The following is a 22784-nucleotide window of genomic DNA, read 5'->3' on the forward strand; positions in this document are numbered from 1 at the left end:
TTAGAAGTCAGAGTATTTTTTTTACTTGCAGTGTTTATTTTAAAGGTATAATTGTATGATTTTTGGCGCACCGATCCGACCTGACTATTCCAATCTTGGCCGATACCGATTCTTTCTTTTATTTTTTTTATTTGGGTCTGAAAAGTTGCTAAATACAACTTTAGCAACTTTACAAAATAGATAAGTTTGGTTTTACTTGTAAATATTGACTTGTCTCCCAAAATAAGGAAATCAAGGTCAATTTATCAACGCACTCCTAATATTTGTGATAAATAAGCATAATTTGGGGCTACGTCAGTGAGAAAAAATAACTTTTGATACATGGAAAAGAATATGTTGCTTGAGTGTGTTCTCCTTGGTGGCTAATTAGTTTTAAATGGGGATACACGATATATCGTCACTGACATCATTATCAGCTGATGTCAGTGACGATATATCGGTATTGGCCCAGTAAATAAAACCAGGTTGATATTAACAACCGATCTTTATCTCCGTCTTGTTGCTATTTGTTTCTGGAGGGGTGCTGGTGGTTTGGTCATTTGACAGTAACCGCAGTGCAGCGCAGGATTGTGGGAAGTTTGAATGAATTAGAAAAGCAGTGGTAAAGTCAACAGTCAGTGGTTTTTTTTGTTTTAGTTTTTTTCCCCTCCCAAAGTGTCAAAAGGCGGGTTTTAAAAGAAAGGTATAAAAATATCAGCCAAAACTGCAACACAAAATATTGGTTATTGATATCGGCCCAAATTCTAACATCGGTGCGTTCCTAGTCTTAAAGCATTTCCTCCTTTGGTTTTATAGTGCTTTGTGTGAAATTCACCAAAAACTTTTTCACATTTTGTTTGGCTGTGGCCACAACCTTCGGTGTATTTTATTAGCATTTCCCCCTGTAATTATAAATGAGTAGAAAAAAGACAGGAATTTTTAGCGTAACCTTCAGATATTACTCAAGTATTACATAGAATCCACCTGAGTGTCGTTCAGAATCAGTTTAGCTAACTCTGTTAACTGTGTTAACTCTGGAGGAGCTGCACAGAGAGGCATAGAAAAGTGGGTGGAGTTTACAGCAGGTCAACAGTCCGCCAACAGAAAGCAGAGTCACAGATTAGAACGGTCAAGTTGAAGTCCAGACTGTAATCCAAATGAGAATCTGGGGAATGACCAAATACTTTTGATTTACTCTGACAAAAGTATTCAAGTTGAAATGTCACGTCTGGGGAAAAAGAAGCATGCACTTCAGAAATCGAACCACACCAGTATGTGAAACGGCTTTTTTCAGAAGAAGCAAACACAAAGGACTATTTAATAAATTAATTCTAAATGTTTACAGTAAAAGCAGGAAAACTGTGTGAAGAAGTGCCAGTGAATGAGGCAAGATTACTTTGTAACTTGTTTCAAGAAGCTGCTGAATTTCAGAACATTTAATTTCAGTTCAGCTTCCAACGTCCTTGTAGAGAGAGAGAGAGAAAAAGCATGAACACCTGCAGTTTAGATGAGGACGGCTGGAGTTCAACAAATCTGTGTTCCTTTATTCCTGCTTGTGAAAAATGAATCTGCATTCCTACACAAAATCCACCCACCTGCAGCACAATCGCAAAAATTGCATTCCTTTACCCCATTTCATAAATGATGAAATGTGATTTTATTTGAGTGTTTTAGGTTTTTTTTTTTCCTTCTTCTCAAAGGCAGGAGGGTTTTGTGACCCAGCCGTGAAGCTACCAAGGCCACCAGTGTTGACATATCAACAGAATTTGCCAACTTCTGTGTCATCACCATAACCACAGGTCATGTCATGTCAGGTCAGGCTGCACTCTGCGCTCACTGTCTCTTACCCTTAGTCTCACTAAATGTGATCACAAATATCCTGAATACATTGGGGTGGATTCATTGCCACCTCTGAGGCTAATAACATGTCATATTGTCCGGATTTCTTCTTCTCTACTTATTTTAGAGCATTTAAAAGTCCTTATTGTTCCTCTGTTTCTACCAGCTTTGTACATTTAGAGACGGAGCATTTTGTAGTTTTTGTTTTTGGCTCCAATTCGGTCAGACTGAATGACAGGAGACTTTAAACTTTAGCTTTCATGTTTATACAATCAGGTCCAGGTCTGACTTTGAATAGGCCATTCCACCGCATGAATATGCTGCAGTCTAAATAAGTCTGTTGTATCTCTGTCTGCATTCTTGTAGGTCACATGTGTCAAACTCAAGGCCCGTGGGCCACATGTGGCCCGCCATAACTTTTTATGTGGCCCTCTGCATTCTTGACTAAACATTGACTTAGTCTTAAATATTATGTTAGAAATCAAATCAATGTAGTTTTTATCTGTGGCCTGCCAAATTATATCAATTAGTCCCTTCAGTTTCTTGAGAAATATTGTCGAAATTCACACAAAATCAACAAATCCCCTGCACTTTTTAACGCTAATACATAATTGGGAGTTTAGTGCAGATACTTCTCAAAAATTGTCAAAAACTGTTGAATTAAACAGCTGCCTCAGCCTTAATTGATGTCAGATTATAGTCCATGATCTACACAGCGAGTAATAAACAGTTGCTTTTACCGTGATAAACAAGCGCAGATATCGCAAATATTTCCAAGTTAGCACCACAAGCACTGATTTTTATTGCAAATAGAATCACAAAATCCTGGAGGGACTAAAGAGATGTTCAATAATATTTAATTTTAAGGATTCATTGATATTGTAAATGTTGGTGAACGGGTTTCATCGATACATTCTGGCACAACCGGCCCTTTAAGAGCGTTGGGGATCTTGATTTGGCCCAAAACAAAAAAGAGTTTGACACCCCTGTTGTAGGTAATAATTGTCTACTGCAAGGTGAACCTTTTAATAGAATATTAATGGATGACAGAAAAAAGTTGATCCATTGGCTTTTTTGTAATGTTTTGGCTCAGCTAAACCGTCAGTGCAGCTAATTACAATCAATCAAAAACGGATCCTTACTTCTCCATATTGCTTCTGATAAAAAGCATGTCTACAACTTACAGTGTTACCGCAAATGGAGGACAAACATTGTTATCAGTCTTGGTGATATTTGAAGAATCCTGTCTCCTGCTGTAGCTTTCTATGCAGTGGGATTGATATCTGATCTGCACATGCTGATGGAAGTAGTTAAAATGGAAATCATAAGCTTCTTGTCCATTTGACCTGCAAAAACCGCCTGTAGCGCTGGAAGAGCGAACGACCACAGCTGACACCCACACAAGGCACGAAGCATCAGAACTGGTCAAGAGTTTGTTCTTGGGATTTACTCGCTCCACAAAGTTTATTGTGAGTTTATTTGCGTTGATAAAACTTTGTGGGGGAAAACCCCCCCCAAAAAACGATTTTAATGATGAATGAAAGCGCTTAGAATACCTGGTTAGTTGTGAACAAATAAAGTTTTCTCTGTAGAAGTGATAAAACAATGAGTGTCAGAAAGAGCAGGCGCTTCTTAAAGAGACAGACGCAAATTATAAAGTCAAATTTCTTTTAAGTTATGTTTAATATGTGCAGCATTTTTACAACATGCTGAAGGCAGCACAGTTTCTCGATTGTGATAAAACAGCTTTTGTGATAAAACCCTTTTAACAAAGAAATATTTTTCACAACACTGTTCAGTCACATTGCGTCAACTAAACCGACTCATAATAAGAACTACGTAAAATAACATTACACAGCATTTTGGACCCCACGGACATGACAAGTTAATTAATTACGACTCTGGAAGACAGAGAAAACAGAAACGTAGGCTACATTAAAACCTAGCAAATGTTTTGGCCAAGTGGTTGAGAGTAAAAAAAAAAAGCTCATAAATGAATAAAAAATGTAAAACTGGACTAACAAGAAAATATTTTCAGTAATAATTAAAGTTTTTAGATCCACTCAATCCGGCAAACAGCTCTGATGAGTTTTAAATGCCAGAGAAAGATCCCTGTGAATGTTGATCAGATTCACGGTTTACAGGCAGCACCCTTACATTTCACATGTAGGGTGAAGATCCAAGACTGTTCAGCTCTATGGTACGGGGCAGCTCTGCTAAAAACAAGTTTGTTCACCAGATTTTGGATGTTGACAAACAGCCCCAGTTTTCCAATCGCTGACCCAATTCTGCATGCAAACACCCGAGCGTAATGACTGAGCGTGTTGTGACAGGGATACCGTGGGATTGATGCCAGCATAATACACTGATAGCTTTCACCTGGATTTACCTAGTTGACCTATTTCATGGGGAGAGGCCATTACATTCTGCAATTACTGTAACGGCGCCGAGACTAATCCGACGAACAGTGTGTCGGTGAACATGCCTCTATCACAGGCGCGGCCTCATCCGTTATTAACCTTGGAGACTTTTTACGTAAGGCCCCACCTCTTCCCGGTGTCTCCTCCACGCCGTGAAATATTTATGCAGAGCCACAAAGTCACACAAAACACTCTGGTTTGTTTGGTCTGAAAATCTCTCCCCAGTGTGAGTGCGGGGAACGGCAAATCTTTCTGAAAGAGGCTCTTTGGGGCTTTCATTGAAGTAATAGTCACGATTCTGTGTAGGGGAAATGCTGAAAGGCGTCCACACTCCTCTGCGTGTGCATGGTTCTATTTCTGCTGCTGATCTTCACTTCCTCTTTGCTGCCCCCCTAAGTGCTGTTTCACAAAAGTAAATTATTATTTCTGATTTGACTAAACTATGCTAAGCAAGCGTTTGTCTCAGATAAGTAGATAGATAGATGGAGGTAACAATAGCTAGCTTAATAATAAGCAAGGTTACTTGCTAGATAGATAATAAGCTAATTAGATGTTTTGAGGGATAATTAAAGCTATTGTCTCATTGAAAAATCCATCATGTAGCATTATCTACATTCCCTGAATGTTTCACCTGTTGTTTGAAAGTGTATTTGCCACCGTGTTCAGTGGGTGAGTAACTTTGCGCTCTTGGTGCAGGAAATAACAGCCCTGTTTCCTTTGTGCTAGCTGAAGTTAGAATGGGTGAGAACAAGCTTTACCGGAAGAACTTAAAAAAAAAAAAAGACTCAGTTTGGAGTCCTATCATAACTTGCTTAAAGACATCCTCATTATTTATTTGCAGAGTATACTGTTACTGTTCAAAACTGTCGATTTAGCCACCACGATTAAAGTGCCTTGGTGATGTTTCTTATTCTCCATCCTTATCAGATGACCTGGTTTCCCAGTTTGCAGTGGACGGTCTCAATGAATGGCAAGTGTTATTTTTAGCATGTTGGATTTCCATGCAAGGTTTTATATCGGTATATTTGAGGGAGATTGGGATGCCATGTATGGAAGATTATAGATGGAAGGCAAGCTTCGTCAGATGCTCCTGAATCAGAAAACACAGCAAGGGGACCAAGCAAGAAGGTACAGAACGAGATGTGCAGTGAGGCCATTAGCCAGAGACGGGTTTGGATTGAGCTGCACTTCTTAACTGCATCAACATTTTTCCTCGTTTGTCTTTCGTAAAACTGTTTGAAACATACAGAGACAAGTTCACCTGCAAGAAAGGGGCTTCTGTGCTTGTGTTTTGATCTGCTGCATTGCAATAAGTTGTCTGAATCCAGATAAATGTGTATTGGCACTAGCAGCTCACCACCGAGACTGAAAGCAAGTCGATAGACAGACATTGCTGACTAAGGCGTTTCACTGTTTGTTTGTTTTTTGGCAAGACCTCCTGCTGCTCAGGTTTGAAAAGATGAGGCAGTGGTATTAAAGTTAGTCCTCTACTCATTGATAGTTTTGCTTTGGTGTCTTTATTCAAAGCATGCCTTTGAGCAAGAAAAGCTTTAGTGTTGTATCTTAGCAACCACCTGACCACCTGTGATGACAAGTGGAGGTGTGCAAGTGTGTTATTGCAGCACAACGGGGGAATGAAAGAAGATGAATGCATTAAGGCAAGCCAGCTCCTACAAGTCAGAGGAGCAATTAAGGGGGTGGTGATTTCCAGAACATTCTGATTTTAGGGGTTATTGGAAGACGAAAAGATTTTGAGGGTAGATGACTAAGACGAAATTGTTTGAAGGCAGCCAAGAAATTGGAGACTTGAGGCATCAGAGGTTCAGAAATGAGAAAAAGACCCCGTCACCCATGTGTCTCAAAATCCCATATGAAATCCGCCGGCATGGCGGTTAATCCTCCCAGATTGCTGGGAAAGCAAACACAGACATCCCGGTGTTACTGTACATTGGCCAGGAGAGATGCTTTGCAGACATGATGGTGAACTTGTAACGTTACAGCAGGGGTCACCAACCTTTTGGAGACTGGGAGCTGCTTCACGGGTCCAGAGCAACACGAAGGGCTACTTGTTTGATACAGACGTAAATTTTCTTGGCTCAGCCTTTATAGCAATAATACATATATAATTACATGTGGTCTGATTATATTAATGTTAGGGACTACTCACAATAGTTATCAGTAATGATTTACCATGGTAGATATGGCTAATTGCTATTATGTGATCAGAAGTTCTTAGTTTAGTTTTTTGTTTGATTCCCTTTTGGAGCTTTTCTGTGTGATCCTAAATTACCCACAAGAGTCTGGATTGGTGCAGTAAAGCCTGGAGCTGCACAGCTGTACATACTGAGTACCTTAAGATTTTCCTTTGAATTAAAAAAAGAAAAGAAAAGTTATTGTATGTTTTATTTTCTAACCATCTTTACTATTAGCAAAATTGTGGAGAAAAAAAGATCTTTTGTGTGAAAAGTGTTGGTACACACAGCTGTGTACGGTCTGTGAGGTGGGGAACCCCAAAGCCGAAATCTTATTGGTCAGTTTGCTTTTGTTTATTTCACAGGTTGGCGTTTTTCTGTAAGCTAATTTTTCTTTTTTTTCTGTAAGCTAAAAATCTGTAATACGTTTAAGAGTATAACGGGATGCTCCCATATTTCCTCATGTTAAGTCCACCAAGAGGTCCTTCATTAAGTCCTCCTGGATGTCCCTGTATTCAGTCCTCCCACATTTCCCATATTAAGATCTCTTCCATGTCCCCAGACTCTGACACCGGTCATACAGGGACCTGACAGCCTGGATCAAAGGACCCGGTACCCCGTACTCCCAGAGAACCCCCCACAGTGCTCCCATCCACCGTATTTAAAGTCCACCAGGAAGTCCCATATGAAGGCCTCCCATATTTCCCATTTTAAATCCTCCCATATTCATATAGGAAGGGATGAATCTTTCATCTGGATACCACCACTGGGATTCTTTTTTAAACCGAGAAATACAAAACACAATCCATTATTTATGTGCATGTCTCTTTCTCTGTGAGGGTGCATAAGGCAAATTCTATTTTTAATTTGAGTAGCTGTACCTGTGGACATTTTTGGCTACAATGCCTACTGAGAAAAAAAAATGGGGCACTGAAAGCTTTGGGGAAATTGAATTTAAAAAAAGAACAAGAATAGGCAGATGGAAGGAATAAAAGATGAATAATTTCCATGGATCAAACTTAGCATAGCTTGTTTATAATACATCAGTAGCGTACAGAGACAGAGAGTACAGCAGACAAAATCTAGTTAGCAATATGTAGACTCCAGAGGGACTTGTGGATTATTTCATGTAAGAATGATAAAATACTGGAAAGAAAGACATGCAGTTGGCAGCTTTGATTCGGCCTGAATCTTATAATTAATATTCCCCCCCTTCATGTCTGTGATCGCTTTTTTCTCCAAACATATCAAATTGAAAAAAGTAAAGTGAAAAAAAGTAGAGAACAATCTATTGCACTTGAAACGTGTGCTTTGGGCTGTGATGGAACATGGTGTGCTTTTAACATTTTGCTGCTGCTTTAACCTTGAAAATTATGTAAAACATAAATCATTCAATAATTCACTGAAACACAAACAAACAAATAAAACAAATCTTACTTCATGTGAATAACACAACTCATAGTCCCACTGTTAGCACAAGAAATTAGTGAATGTTTGATCACTGTCATCAAATTATTTTAAGAATCGTGTATAAGTATGAGGGACTTAAAACGAAGCAAAACAGCCAAACAACTTTGGTGTCAGAAGGCGGCCATTCTTCTTGCCATATGAAGGGTCTTAGGTTCAGATGTCAATCCAGGCCTTGAAACTGCATGTTTTCTTCTTACAGTCAATAAAAAACCTGTTATGACTAGTGTCAGAACCACATTATCTGTATGATGGTTTGAGCTACGTCTCAAAATATGTCTCAAACCATTATGTAATTAATATGGCGTATGATTACTGCTATTGCCTATTGATGCATATTCAACACATACCAAGGATCTCCAAGGATCTCAATAGAAGCCATCATCTGTTGGTTGGATTTACATCAAATGATGTGTAATCTTGTTAAATTATGTATACTATATTAACACAACTGATCAGTATTTAATAATTGTTTGACAGCAAAATTATTTAAAAAAAATTTAAATAACTTTAGGCAGTAATTGGTTACCGTCAAATAACAAAGTGTTTTTAGGTTATGAGACTGCATGATTGGTTGTTTCTCCATTTGTTTCTCTTGAATGCCTCCAAATTGAGATTAAATATTAATTTAATTATTGTTTTCAGTGGCTGCAGTGGTCTGAGTTTATCATGTTTGGCTTTCAGGTTTTGTTTTATTTCTGGGTTATCTTGTGCTTTCTTTTGTCCTTCTTTTTAGTGCTACTCTTAGCAGTCAATATAATTGTTTCTTGACATTTTTCCTGTCAAGAAACAATTATCTCTGGACATTTTCTCGTATCTTTAGCATCTCATATTCCCCACCAGTTCTGTGTTCCTACTCACCTCATGTTTATCTACCCGGTCATCATCTCTTCAAAGACACTCCTGTGGTTTTCCTGTTGTTCTCCTGGTCCATCCGGTTATTTTAATTTGTGAAATGGAGTCTGGATACTTGTTGGTTTGTCACTGACTTCCTGTGCCTTGATCACACCAGGACTAAGCTTATGTGTTTGATCCTGCTTGCTGGTGTGGTAGCTACTGGGTTGCTAACTCATTAGCCTCGTAACAGTTCAGTCTCAAACCCACAAAGTTTGGACCCGTCTCCGATCTGCTGCCAACTATTCAGGAATCATAGTTGAGACAGTTGCTTTGGACACATGGGAGCCTTAAATCAACCACAGGAGGCGTTGAGTTGAACTTAGAAGGGTTGATGTTAAAGACGATGCGTACAGACCCTGTGTTCCTGAAGCATGACCCCACAAAGACCCTCAGCGTGGGAGTTTTCTCCAGATCCATCAAACACATCAAGACCGGGCGAAGCAACTCTCATAGCCGTCTCAGTGACTCCATCCGGATCAACAAATCTGGCCACCCACAGGCATCTCCTTTGCTGCCATGGCAATGACCTTCAGGTCACATGTCCTAAACACGACCAAGTCCTATGGTATTACAGAACAAAGAGTTTTTAATGTCTACTTTTTATTGGCAAACTCTAGAAGTGCCTGTGTAAACTGCAATGCTCATATTTGGTTATCCTGCACAGAAACCCAGCGCTATTGGAAACTCTTAAGCCCATAGATTTCTCTTCTTGATATCGACTTGTTTTTTTGCAAACACTGAAATAATTACCAACCGAGTTCTGGCTGCGTTCACAGTCCTTCGAGGTGAGGAGGTGTTTGTGAGTCCTTCAGTTTTGTTGGTTTTATGTTTGTTTGTTTTTTTTTAAAATGGAATATTTATTCAAATCTCCTGTGGTCTGCATATTAGTTTGCATTCAAAACATGTTGTTACCCAGCTTCATTTATGATGTTTCTTTACAAATGTCGGTGAATAATGAATGAATGTGACCAACTGTGAGGAAAAAAAAAAAAAAAAGTCTAGTGCTTTGAGCTGATATTAAATGACTCGCACGCTGTGATTTCTCATCAATATGTTCTCAAGAGTGTCACATGGCCACGACACGCAGCACGTGGAGCGAGCTGAGCGAGCACCCGCGCAGTTATAAAACATGCAGCAACACACACACACACACACACACACATATTAAAGAGCCCGACTTCACAAGAGCGCCGTATCTTTAGGGATCCTCAATGAGGCCTGGCGAGCCTGATGAAGTCTCAACGCAGAACATGAAGCCTCTGTCTCCCAGCTCTTCTGGTTGACAGCTGCTTTGCTTAAATGCTTTATATATATATATATATAATTTTTAAACTAATGTTTCCTTTCTCTTGCTGGTTTTCTGGTTTTCTCTGCAGCTGCTTTGAGAGCTGCAGGTTCATTGCAGCTGCTCAGCAAAGAGGAAAAAAAACCAAAGTTTTTGTATGCGCACGGTTCGTGAATGGAGTCGATTTAAATTTCTGAATGCGTGCGAGACTGACCGCGAGTGGTGAAATATTCATCGTTTTGTCAATGGCTGCTGTGGAAGCTTAAATAGATTAAGACTACATTTGTATTCAAATGTAAATAATGTCTCTTGTAATAAATAAAATCTTCTGGGTTGCATGTTGGGTTTAACAGATGAAATAAGTTGCGTATTCAATAATTCATGTGTGTCAGGCATTAAAAAAAACAACAACAAAAAAAAAAAAAACAGAGAGAAGTCACATTACATAAGACAAACAGTTTTAAAGAGTAATGAGCAAACACATTGATCTGTGCCCAGATCACTCTAACCTGGCAGCCCTCCCAACTTGCAATTCTGTGAAGTTAGAGAAAAAAATAGAGAAAGATGTGACGAATGGAACCCAGGTGCAACACAGTGTCTAGTCGTACCTCTGGAAAAGACACCAGTACGAGCAGATAAGTGGTAAAACAAAGAAACATGTGAGTATGTCTCCTGTAGCATGCCTTGCCTTTTTACTCTGGATGTTAAAAGATTTAGATTTAGATTCAGATTTAGAAGGAAAAAAGAAATCTTAAAGACCTTGTTAAAATTCTGATCACAGTTTTGGTTTAGTTTTGATTTTGTTCTTTGCATGTTTGCTCTTTCTGTTTTTGTCCAAACATCAGGCGCTTTGCTAACACATCCAGAGAACATTAACATTTACAAAACTTTCCAAATCACAACCACGATGCAACATATGGGGATTTTTGCATGATAAAGCAACACAAAACAGTGCATGTTTCTTATATTGACGGAATATATAATGTGTGACCAGGAAGGCATTCATTTTGGAGAACCTACTGCAAATTTTAATGAAGTGCTTTTGGTTACTCTGTGTCCATAGCTTTGCTGTTTTTCCTGCCTATTTCCTTTTTCTTCACAATAAATTAAAGTCAGTCAGATTATCTAGGTCATGTGTGAGAACAATTTTCAAGTCTTTCCACGGAATTTCAATTTAATTTATATGTGGACTTTGACTGGACCATTCTAAGATGTGAATAAATTTGAACAAAATCCTTCTATCGAAGCTCTTGTTGCATGTTTATAGGTTGTTTTCTTGTTTTGTTTTAACTGCTGCTGAACTCTGTTTGTTTACTTGTGTCTGTTGAAGAAGTGGACATCCACAGCATGATGCTACCACCACCATGTGTCTGACCAGAGTAACTTCTAGCATTCATTGCTATTTGTTTGCTAATTTTCTCTTACAAATCTCTGAGGTCTTCACAGAGCAGTTGTATTTGTTTTCTGAGGTAAATTGCATGGACTGTATTTAATAATTAGACGACTTCATAAGGCAGTGAGTTACAATCAGTTTCAAACGTTTTGTCACGTGGGGAAAGACAGACAGAAAGACATCCAGGTTTCCAAATAGTTTTTGACTCAGCTGAGCAAATGGTAAGAACAGGATTTGTTTCACTTTCTTTGGGTTAAACAATACTAAGCCTGGGGGGGGACACAAGTAAAGTCTGGTAGCCCACCAGTTTTACACTGGGTGAAACCCTGACCCCGATTTAAAAATAAAAAGTCTCCATTTGAATCAACTACTTGTGCCTGTACCTGGATGGGCAAAAACTGCAGCTGGCAGCCACAAAAAATTAATGTATGGGGCCAGAGATGGCCCCTAGGCTGCATGTTAGACACCCCAGATTTAGGGTAATTGGAACATAAAGTAATGCTAACACACTTTGAAAAACATGTATTATTTTCTTCCCCTCCACAAGTATCCTTGTGTTGTTCTGCCACATGCAATCCAATAAGGCTTTATTATTCTGAAATGAGAGTCTAAAGAGGTATGACTACTTTTGCTGTTTATTTTTACTCATTCAGACCCTACTGTTTGTGTATCTTTTAGTGTCCCAGCTGTTTCTTATCCCTTTGACCCGCTTGTCTGTCTTTCCAGGAGGATGACAAGGCGCATGTGGCGTCGCTCCAGGACAATCTGTCTCTCCTTGGCCTTCATGACCGTTTTCCTCCACCTCCTCCTGGCGCTCGTCACACTTTCCATCCCTCACCTGCCTTGTGACGCCCCGCTGCCACCCGAGATGCACTTCAGGGTTTTGGCGCGCAACGCCAACGCCTCGGCGAGGGACGGAGGGCACGCGGAGCCACCAACAGACGCCCTTCAGGGGAATTCTTCCAATCAAGACGGCAGAAGGGAAGCAAAAGTGAACGTTCAAAGGCTTCCTTACAAACGCTTGACATGGAAAGGAGATAAACGAGCGACGGAGAACAACACAGAGAGCAATGCCAACCAAACGGAACGCTGGGAGTCCGACATGTTGAAGCTGAAGGCGCTGTTCGACCATCCGCTCTACAACACGTCCAGGCCGGCTGTTCCCGAGGACGACTGGCTTCTGAAAGTGAAACCAAAGATCAAACCGAGTCAGAGGAGCTCCCAGATGTGGTCAGTGTTATAGTGTTGAGAGAAGAAATAATCTGAGAATTTCCAGGTTGAAGAGAGAGAGAGATAGAGATGAGGCAAATGAAACCTTAAACACATCTACTCTGTCCTTTTATATGTGTAATTTTACTTACAGTTAACTAAGTTTCCTAGCTTATTCCTCGCATGTACAGTGGGAGATTCTACCAGATGGGTCAGACTGCAGGGAGCAGACACAGTTCACATGGCACTGAGAAGGAGCTCATACAGCTGTAGCTCAAAATAAAAACAATATTACTGCTCCTTTAAACAACCCATAATCCTATGCTGTATCACTATCATTGTCACATGACCAAACAGATCCCAAATGGTCACATTCCTCTCCTGTCTGAAATACAAATGGCAACAAGATGAAAGTCAACATTGGGTTTCAATATCTGCCCAGTTTTACTCTTCTGAATGATACTGATATTTTACAAATTGGAAGCATCAGCCAATACCGACGTTGATACCGATATATTGTGTATCCCTAGTTTAGATATGTAGTATAACACTGCAGAAGGAGTTGGATGTGTTCTTTTGTTATGGGTTTGTCACAAAAAGAACAAAAATCCTATCTATTTGCATATTTTAAGTAAACATTCTCAAGTGACTAGTCATATAAATATACAGGGAGGCCCCCTAAAATCAAGTCACCAAGCAGGAAAGAGAGGAGTTTCTCAGCAAAGACCAATATGGCTGCCATGTGTTGATAGCCACAATTAATGTGTGTAATAAACTACTCGTGTGCTTCTGGCAATTTGAATCTCATTCAAACTTTCCCACTCATATGTGCAACCTCCATTTGAACATGTTGTTTTGGTGTAGAAAGCCTAAAATGTAGAGTTTGCTAGCATGTTTTGCTAACATCCTAGTCATTGAGTTAAACCTTTGCTAAATCCAACGGGCAAGCAGGACTAATCTTGGTTGGGTGTGATGTTATTCCTTCATCCACATCAATGTGTCAAAGATAAATAGTCGGCAGCATAAGTATCCGCCAGCAGATGTTTTCAGTTCACATTCTAGAAGATTCTTGGAGTATTTTCCTCTAAAGCTAAAGCTAGCCAAGTTTCACCAGTGGTAGCCATACCACAGTTTGTCAAACACAGGCCTGAAGTATTGCAGGTGTTTGCATAGCATGACAGCTCTGAAGCTGTTTGGAAGAGGTATGTTTTTTAGATTTTTTTTTATTTTTACAGGGAAAGCGACACTCAAGACATATATGACAATGTCCAGTGGAACAGCAGCGTTAGCAGCCAGCCTCCATGGTTACGCTTTCATCTGGGCATCACACGCTGGGAGCTCTACCCACACCAGGACCCCAACATGGAGCCTTTAACCCAGCAGCTCGCCACGCATCGCATCGTCAGCGCAGGTAGGGACATGTGCAGTGTTGGCTTTCCATATTTATGCAGTGTTCTTTTTCTCTCCTGCTGAATAATTAAAGCAGACGGGCTGAAGCTTTACACCCCCAATCAGGCGTCTTGGCTGAATTTCCAGGCAAGGAGAGAATATTTAAGCAAAGAATTAAAAAAATGTACTGATTTTAATTCAAATGGATAGACCTTTGAATCAGAACCCGCTGTGATTATAAACGGAAACGTCATTGATATTCTTAGCAAAATGTGTGGTGGCAAACTAGGGGCCGCAGAGAGTAAAGAGTCAGGCTGAAAAGGAGGGTTCTGGTATTCCTGCAACACCTGAGGTTTGGGGCTAGACTTTCAAACAGGACTTTGAAGTTCTTCACAAATGAGAGAGACTGAAGCTTGGGGAGGATCTTTGAGGTTCAACGCAGATGGAAGAGGGTTCAGCAGATGATCACCGGGAATACATGAGTTGCTGGCTTTGCAGCAAACTTCTCTGAGTCAGTCATGCAAGTTTCTTCACTGTTGAAGTTTTTATTGTTATTATTTGGCTGAACCCTTTTGAGGTTAATCACGAAATCCAGATCTCGACCAGAGTGTTTCTTAAAAGGTAGCTGAAATTATCCTCTGCATAAGCATCGCTATGGTAGAAAAAAGTTTGGACAATCTAACACGTGTTTATGGAATGGCTTGCAAAACCAAAATTCTTTGAGCTCCATGCAAAATGTAAAAAAACATGCATGATGCATCATGCTGTGTGGATGTGGGGGATGGGAAGATGGATGGAGATTAATACATTCAGAACTACGTACAATAGAATGGTTTAAATAAAGATACATTTATATTTTGAAGGCAATGTGTATGAAATGGTGTACTGAACTACTAGACTAGAACAGACTGCTATACTTCTGTGGGTTTTATTTAAACACATTTATCCACTTATGAGAAATGGCGTTGTGCATCATAAAAAACCTAAAAGTAAATTATTTATACCACTACATTGCATTAAATATTTCCTACACAAATATTTTAACTCTCCAACAATCTTAAGAGATTTTGCCATGTGCGCAGTCTAGCGGGGTCACACTCTTTTATGAGGTTTTCTTTGTGTGTGGTTTCTGGAACTGACGGCCTGATGGGACATTCACCCTCCCTCCTCACTTCCCTGCTGTCTGACCGTGACATCTGCCGCGTTCCTCCTGAGCGTCGTGCTAAGACTGTGGGAGGGTTGCAAACATTAGCTTAGTATCATCCTAAGCTTGATTTCACACCAGAGAGATAAAACAAGTCCGAAGGTAATGGTTTTTTTGCCCATGTTTTTAAATAACAACATATTAGGTCATAAATGTCTTATTATTTCTCTTTCTCAAAAACGTATCTGACTTTGTACATTTTGAAGTATTTTCCCATCAGAGACACTGCTTCAATGCAACCATAGAGGAAGAATTACCAAAGCAGCACAGAAAAACAACCACAGTAGCTGAAATGCTGATGTGTGTTGCTTGTTTCATAATACATAAGAGCAAACATGTGACATAAAGATGTGTGTATTTTTTGACAGGCGTCTTTACGTCACCAGTCTGCCCTGCCCTTTAAAATGGCCCAGTCAAAGTCCTGACTTGGAACGTCGGTCAAAGCTTGAACATTGCTGCTCACAGACATTTTCTCTTACAAATAAAGCCAGATTTGTATTTGGCTTTATTTGTTTTAGTAAACAAATTGAATGAACTTCAAGTAGCAGTGTTAATGTGCCCTTAACAGAAGGGAAATAGTGAGAGAAACGACCACAGGAGACAAAATCCTTGCTCTTCCACTCACCTGTATTGAGTGCATTTCAGAAAACAGTACAAGAACTTTAGAATTACAGAGATATTAGGACTCAGGGCAAAGTGCTGGTAGTCATGATCACCTTTGAAAACGCCTATTTGACAGGCGTCTCTCATTCAGCAAATACAACAGAAACTCATTTTTAATGGCCTACGGTCATAATGATCAGAGTCAGCTCCAAATGTCCCGATTAGGGACACTGCACTGCAAACCCGTGGATAACTAAACACACTCCTGTTTAGGTTTATCTAGAAATATGGGAACATTCTAAGCCTAGAGCAAAAGCAAAGAAAAAGCATAATCTGCAACAATTATGTAACTATTGGGAATTAATGTGTTTGGGAAACTCAGGAGGAAATTGGGAAGAAAGCCACAATGAAAGCAGCAGAAGACGTGTGTGTGTGTGTATGTGTGCGGGCGTGCGTAAGGGTGTGTGTGTGTGTGTGTGTTGCGATGGTAACGCTCTCTGTGCTTGTTTTTCAGTGCAGAAGTCCGGGGGGACGCAACTGAAGCTGGTAATGTCGTTTCCCAACTACGGACAGGCTCTGTTCAAGCCCAAGAAGTGAGTTGGAGAAGGAAAAAAAATCCCCACATTGACCATTTAGCAAAGCCTGCACTAAATGTAAGCTTCTTGAAATGGCTCCAGTAAATAAACACCAGATTTAAGGAAGAGCATTGTTGGAAGGCAATCCAATCTCATCTATTATTCATTCCCCAAAGGGAGGTTATATAGCTGCAGTGTACCGCATCCCAAAGACAGAATAAGCAAAGACAGAATGAAAAAAAAAACCCCTGAATAATAATAATAATAATACAAAAAAGCAGTTGGAAAACTGCTGGACAGAGGAAGCATCATAGGGGGGTGACCCCTTCACAGTTATTGGTACTCCTAGAAAGTAAATATACACAAGTATTTCAGTGACATTTCAGACAAAAGAAAAACAAAAAAATTGATATCAGCAGGTAGGAAAACTGCAATCGGTGCACCCCTAGAATATATGGCGATAAAATATATTTCAAAATGTAAGTTCTCCTGGAACAAACTCAACAGGAAATCCTTAAAGATACAAAGAGAGACAAATTATGTTGCACTCTAAGGCCACCGACTGTGACTGCCCAGGCTCTCCTTTATTTCAAATGGCCTAGTGTTACCTTTAGGGTTTGGATCTAAATTATTGGATTAGACAGATTGTGTCAAACAGAACCAGAAGAATTGAGTAGAATTTACTAGAACCTGCATAAGTGAATTCTTCTTTTCCCGAACAGACAGGAGAGAGACGAAGAGACCAACTACAACCTTTACTACTTCTCCGACTTTGAGCGACACAACGCGGAAATTGCCGCCTTTCATCTGGACAGGTAGAGAATCGCTTAATTAAAGCCCATAAATCCGCCCCGCTGCCACGACGTGTGTCGTCAATTAAACAGCGACATGATGTATTGACTTAATGAACGCGTGTTACGTAACGCTGCGTCTCAGATCTTTCTCCCCTTCCCTTCCCCGCCCTCTTATGTCGTTCCTTTCTGTACTTGTCTTCCTTCTCGTCCTCCTCTTCATCTCTCTGCAGGATCCTGGGCTACCGGAGAGTCCCTCCTGCAGTCGGGAGGCTGGTGGACGTGGTGAAGGAGATCAAAGATGTCACAACTGACCGCAAATTGGCAAAAACCTTCTTTAATTCCCCCGGTACACACACTCCTCAATTATTCATGCAGCCCGCTTGCAAGGCCTTTGAAATTCTGAATGTAAACCACGCGAGTCCTCTCTACTTCTTCTTTTTCTTTTCTCGCTTTGACATTGGTGTCTCTTTTTCATTTTTCTTGTTTGTGCGTCTCTTTCTCCCTCTAGTGGGCAATGTGTGCTTCTATGGCCAGTGTTCCTACTACTGCTCCACGGAGCACGCGGTGTGTGGAACCCCCCAGGACCTGGAGGCCTCGCTGGCCGTGATGCTGCCAGACCTGTCCCTGGCCAAACGCAGGAGCTGGAGGTCTCCATGGAGACGCTCCTACAGCCGCAGCAAGCTGGCGCAGTAAGTAGACCCGGAAAAGTCGAGCTGTTTACAATGAGGAACTTCATCCATCCATCCATCCATCCATCCATCCATTTTCTGTTCACCCTTGTCCCTAATGGGGTCAGGAGGGTTGCTGGTGTCAATCCCCAGCTAACGTTCCGGGCGAGAGGCGGGTTCACCCTGGACAGGTCGTCAGTCTGTCGCAGGGCAACACAGAAAACAGACAGGACACACAACCATTCACACACACACTCACACCTAGGGAGAATTTAGAGAGACCAAATAACCTGACAGTCATGTTTTTGGACTGTGGGAGGAAGCCGGAGAACCCAGAGAGAACCCACCATGCACAGGGAGAACATGCAAACTCCATGCAGAAAGACCCCGGGCCGGGAATCAAACTCAGAACCTTCTTGCTGCAAGGCAACAGCTCTACCAACTGTGCCACTGTGCAGCCCCTGAGGAACTTCACATCATACCAAATGGATTGAGATTTCAGTCTGTGAGCGAGTGTTTGTTTTTGAAAGAAAAAAAAAAGAATTTACAAGATGGCGTATTGTAGTTAGAAAAAGAGAAGGAGTAAATTTAAGACAAAAAAAATTGAGATTAATGTCAGAAATGTTCTAGAAAAAAACAGGGACATTTCTGAGTTTAAATTAAAAAGTTTACATACAAAATTTTCTGCGCATAAAATTTTGCTGGAAAAAACTTGGTTGTTTCTGAGTTTCAAGAGTGAAAAAAAATTCAGCTTTTGGAAATTTTCAGAGTTTCAAAAGTCTGACATTTTTCATTTTTGAAACTCTGAAATTTCCAAGTTTTTCTAGAAAATTCTTTAAGATTAATCTAAAAATATCCTTTGGGAATAAACTCACAGAGTTTTTTTTTTTTTTTGCAGAATTGTCCTACGATTTCCCTAATGCTAAGGAAGTATCGTCTTTTTTTTTTTTTTAAGAAAATATGACTTTCCGTGTGTTTCAGATGGGAAACAGATCCTAATTACTGCGTGAACGTGAAGAAGACCCCTCCATATGACAAAGGCACAAGACTGGTGGACTTCATAGATTTGGTCGTGTTGGATTTCTTGATGAGTATGTTTATTCAAGACAGAGCTGCTTTACACTACAGCTTAATTCAGTTTGTTCATATCCCATCCAGTCCCAACCAACTCATCAGAACCTGTCAGAAAACATTAATTCAACTACTTGCATTCTAGTTACTTAGTATTTTTACTAAAGATAGAAAGCAGCTAAATCACTTTTTAATGTCAGAAAATGTTAGAAGCCCAGTCCGTGGCATTGGGTCATTGGCTTTGCAGCGACCCCGCCTCCTGGGCAAGTATGAGGTAACACATACACAAATTAAAATAAGTGTCCCTGTAGTTGCCCAGTTTCTTTGATCTGCAGCAAGACTGAGAGAACTCCGTTATGATATTAGCACCGGCCTCAGATTGAAAATTACTTTTTACAGCCACTGTAATAAAAAAAAGAAAGACTCAAGGTGACAAACAGACTTGATCTGAATGCTGTCTAGACGGATGACATCAAAACATTTCAAGCTTTTTATACGAATCTATTAGATTTTTGAGAGCTTCATAGAGTCATGGAGCAGTAATGAAAAGCTGTGTGTACATTTCAACTTTATAAGCAGCAGTTCAAAACTAAATGAGTATAACAATGTGGAAAAAAAAATTAAGCATTCAATTTTTGTAGCGTTTAGGTAGAGTCTGTTCTTAGCAACTTTTCATTATTGCTTCATGCCTCCCTGAAGTTCACCAAAATAAAGTAGGATGTACTTTACTGATCCCTGAGGGGAAATTGCTTATTAGTTGGCCAGCTACTCCATCCAAGGTGTTAAATATTAATAATTAGGATTATTAATATTTAACACCTTTATACATTTTAAGAGATAAAATGTATAAAATATACCTAAGAGTGATATAAGTAATTCATGACTGAATGTAAATAAATAAATATACACGTCCTAATTGAAATAAATAAAAAAAACTCATCCTTTACATAAAACATATAAATTATAATGTAAACTCAACTTTTTATTTTCTTCCCACACTTTTCTTCTGATAATAAGTGGGACTTGTTTTCAAAAGATTGTCTAAAGTTTTTTCTCAAAACTTTATTGGTCAGCGTTTTCCAAACATTGGCTGTCACAGTAAAACGTGAATCACTATAAACGGAGAACGGTTTCTGAAAACAAGTATACTCCAACTGTAATGAGCAAATGTATTACAATTCCAACAAGTGCATAAGAAACTTCTCGAACAAGGGATGAAACGAGAATTTTTTTAAAAAAAATGAAGGCTACAGGTCTGTTTTCACGTAACCTTCAACGCCTGACAACCTCACGTCAACAGAATTCACTGCGCGTTACCATAACAACGAGTTTGTCGCCGTGGTTCCCTCACAACATTTTTCTGCGCAGGTAAGAAAGAAAGTTGCTAAAGTGTCCTTTTCATTTATTTATTTGTAATTTGTTAGCGAGAGCGTGTTATGTTTCAAGTTATCGTTCAAGTTTAAAATTGGCACTTTATTTAATTTTTTTATTTGCAGACACTCATAAGCTTTTTTATTATTTTTTTCTGCGAGTCGTCGTCTGTTAGCATAATTAGCTAAGCGGAGTGAAAACTCACATTTAGCTTAGAATGGTAAATTTGGTCACGCAGTAGTGATGGGTAATAGACAAAACTACTGTAAACTACTGAAAAAAACCCAGCGCTATTTAGTGGAAGAATCTAAATGTAGTAGCACAGGTGTTGTGCTACGACTACAGGGTAGTTAATGCTTGTCAATAATTTAACCAAACTCTGCCATTCTTCGTTTAAATATTACGTTCATCTTGCTTAGTTGACTATATATTTAATTTAAATCTTTAAAGCTACAGTGCCAACCAAATTCTCACTCTCGGAACTTTTTCACACTTTGCCACAAACTTTCATGTATTTTTCTGTGATATTATGTGGTGCGCTAACATGAAGTAGAGAAAGGCAAAGGATACGTGCTATAGACAATTTCTTCCAAATAACAATCTGGAAAGTGTGATGTGGAAATGGTTCAGTATCTTTTAAGATATTCCAAAACTCTAAAAGATGTTGGGATATATACCTTACTACTCTCTGAAGGTAATATTGTCACCTGCCTTCAGGTGAATAAACAATTTAATTAATTTGTTAGAGAACAAAACTTCATATTGGATAAAAAAATATCCCAAGCTTTTAAAAACACACAGATGTATGAGGGTGTAGGTTCACCTCCTGACAGAATAGAAATATTAAACATAAAGCTGGAGCAGCAAAGGTTGGACTAGAAGCATAATTCATATGTTAGAATGACACAAGACTTGAAATTTGTGTTTACACACACTTTCCATCCAATCTGATTAAGCTTGAGCTTTTTTGAAAGCATAAATTAGCAGGGATTTTAGTGTGACAAGATACCCCATAACACCTGCAGCTGCAAATGGCAATAATACAAAGCATTGATTCAGGGCAAACAAGTAAAAACTTTTCAGATTTGTATTTGCTAAAAATATTGAAAATCATGTGCACTTTTGTTTCAACTTCATCTGCAATGCTGTGTATGGCTACTGTAACCTTTTCTCATTTCTTTTAATTCCCTACAGAAACTGACTGTTGCAATTCAAGGTCTATTTTGTTATTCTCACACCGGCTAATGGTGTACACAAACAAATCAGCAGCATGTTTGATGGCTCTTCTCCGATGTATCATAGAGACAAATCAAAGTGTGGACCCATAGTTAGAAAAAAGGCCCAGTCCCCTGAAAGAACTTTACTGCCTCTGTTCTCTGAGAAATCCTTCCCAACATCCTCTGGGTCGAAGGACCTTTTCAGTTTCTCGTCTTTCACCGAAAACCTTCCATCTAACAAACCCGAGTTGTTGTGGAAACCACCGCATCTCATCGGTCATGCTGGTTCACAGAGAGCCATAGCTGAGGCAAAATGGGCTGAAGGACTTCGACCAGTGACCCCTGCCTTAAGAGCTGACACCCCCACTGGAATCGCTCAGCTGAAAGCAGAGAGGTAATATTCTTTGGTAGGTAAAAAAAGAAAAAAATTAAATAGCATTTTTGTGTCTAAATGCTGAGCATTTAATGGCGTAATGCTGAACAGAAGGTTATATTTCTAACTGAAATCCTTTCATGAAAATCTGATCAATCTCAAAGGCTCAAGATTTTCCCCTTTGAGTCCTAAAGGAGTTTTTCATTTGTTGATTCTTCCTTGTTGCTTCAGTTTTGCAGCAGATGAGGAATCGATCCATGCGTCAGAGGGGCAGGGCAGAAAAAAATTGAAAACTGCAAAAGGAACTAAACAAAATGCATATCCTATGACTGGCATAGAGGTTTTTCATTTGTTTGTAGAAAGGAAAGGCCTGCAGGAACTGTTTTACTTGAAGGAAATTCATGAGGATACATACAGGTAGAACTGACACTTGATTACTTTTGTTGCTTGAATGCTGAAAGTTAAAATGTAAATGAGTGTGTAAGTGTAATTTTGATTTGTAGGCCTTATGATCTGCAAGTGGTCCAGGCCACAGATGCTGGAACGGACCACTACGTTTTCTGCCCTAATTCTGTGGTTCACGTGACAACGACAGGATTTGGTGGAGCTGTCAGTCTTGGAGAGTGGTACAGAGAGTACGTGCTATGGACGACTTTGCAGAAAATCAGTCTTTTCAAAAACTTCAGAATGATCAAAACTTTTTCCAGGTAAAGTGCTTCTACAATAATTTGTCTGTCTTCCTGGGGGTGCACCAGTCGTAGCTTCCTGGCCAATCACCGACTGCCGATTTTTAAAAACCCCTATTTCTACCCGCTGGGCTATAATGTCCAACGTTATT

At 39.7% G+C, this 22784-nt stretch overlaps 2 protein-coding genes across 3 annotated transcripts in view; both read left to right on the top strand.

Annotated features, from left to right (window-relative positions):
* The first annotated feature begins 10662 nt into the window (after positions 1 to 10662).
* LOC122830308 (extracellular serine/threonine protein kinase FAM20C-like) overlaps positions 10663 to 22784 on the top strand; it is a 44223-nt gene continuing 32101 nt past the window's right edge. Inside the window, exons 1-8 of the mRNA XM_044115554.1 lie at positions 10663 to 10738; positions 12199 to 12702; positions 13917 to 14092; positions 16392 to 16470; positions 17175 to 17267; positions 17477 to 17592; positions 17755 to 17935; positions 18896 to 19005. Of these exons, the coding sequence (XP_043971489.1) occupies positions 10737 to 10738; positions 12199 to 12702; positions 13917 to 14092; positions 16392 to 16470; positions 17175 to 17267; positions 17477 to 17592; positions 17755 to 17935; positions 18896 to 19005 (1261 nt within the window). The 5' untranslated portion in view covers positions 10663 to 10736. The remainder of the gene's footprint in view (positions 10739 to 12198; positions 12703 to 13916; positions 14093 to 16391; positions 16471 to 17174; positions 17268 to 17476; positions 17593 to 17754; positions 17936 to 18895; positions 19006 to 22784) is intronic.
* The window catches only part of LOC122830306 (dynein heavy chain domain-containing protein 1-like), a 32415-nt gene continuing 29903 nt past the window's right edge, over positions 20273 to 22784 (top strand). Inside the window, exons 1-4 of one of the 2 annotated variants that reach the window (XM_044115549.1) lie at positions 20273 to 20353; positions 21551 to 21967; positions 22178 to 22363; positions 22450 to 22653. In XM_044115549.1, coding sequence (XP_043971484.1) covers positions 21627 to 21967; positions 22178 to 22363; positions 22450 to 22653 — 731 coding nt within the window. In that variant the 5' untranslated portion in view covers positions 20273 to 20353; positions 21551 to 21626. Of the gene's footprint in view, positions 20354 to 21550; positions 21981 to 22177; positions 22364 to 22449; positions 22654 to 22784 lie in introns of those variants that run through there. The other variant, XM_044115550.1, reaches the window with a different exon arrangement.

Source organism: Gambusia affinis, linkage group LG04, assembly GCF_019740435.1.
Source record: "Gambusia affinis linkage group LG04, SWU_Gaff_1.0, whole genome shotgun sequence".
Lineage (NCBI taxonomy): Eukaryota > Metazoa > Chordata > Actinopteri > Cyprinodontiformes > Poeciliidae > Gambusia > Gambusia affinis.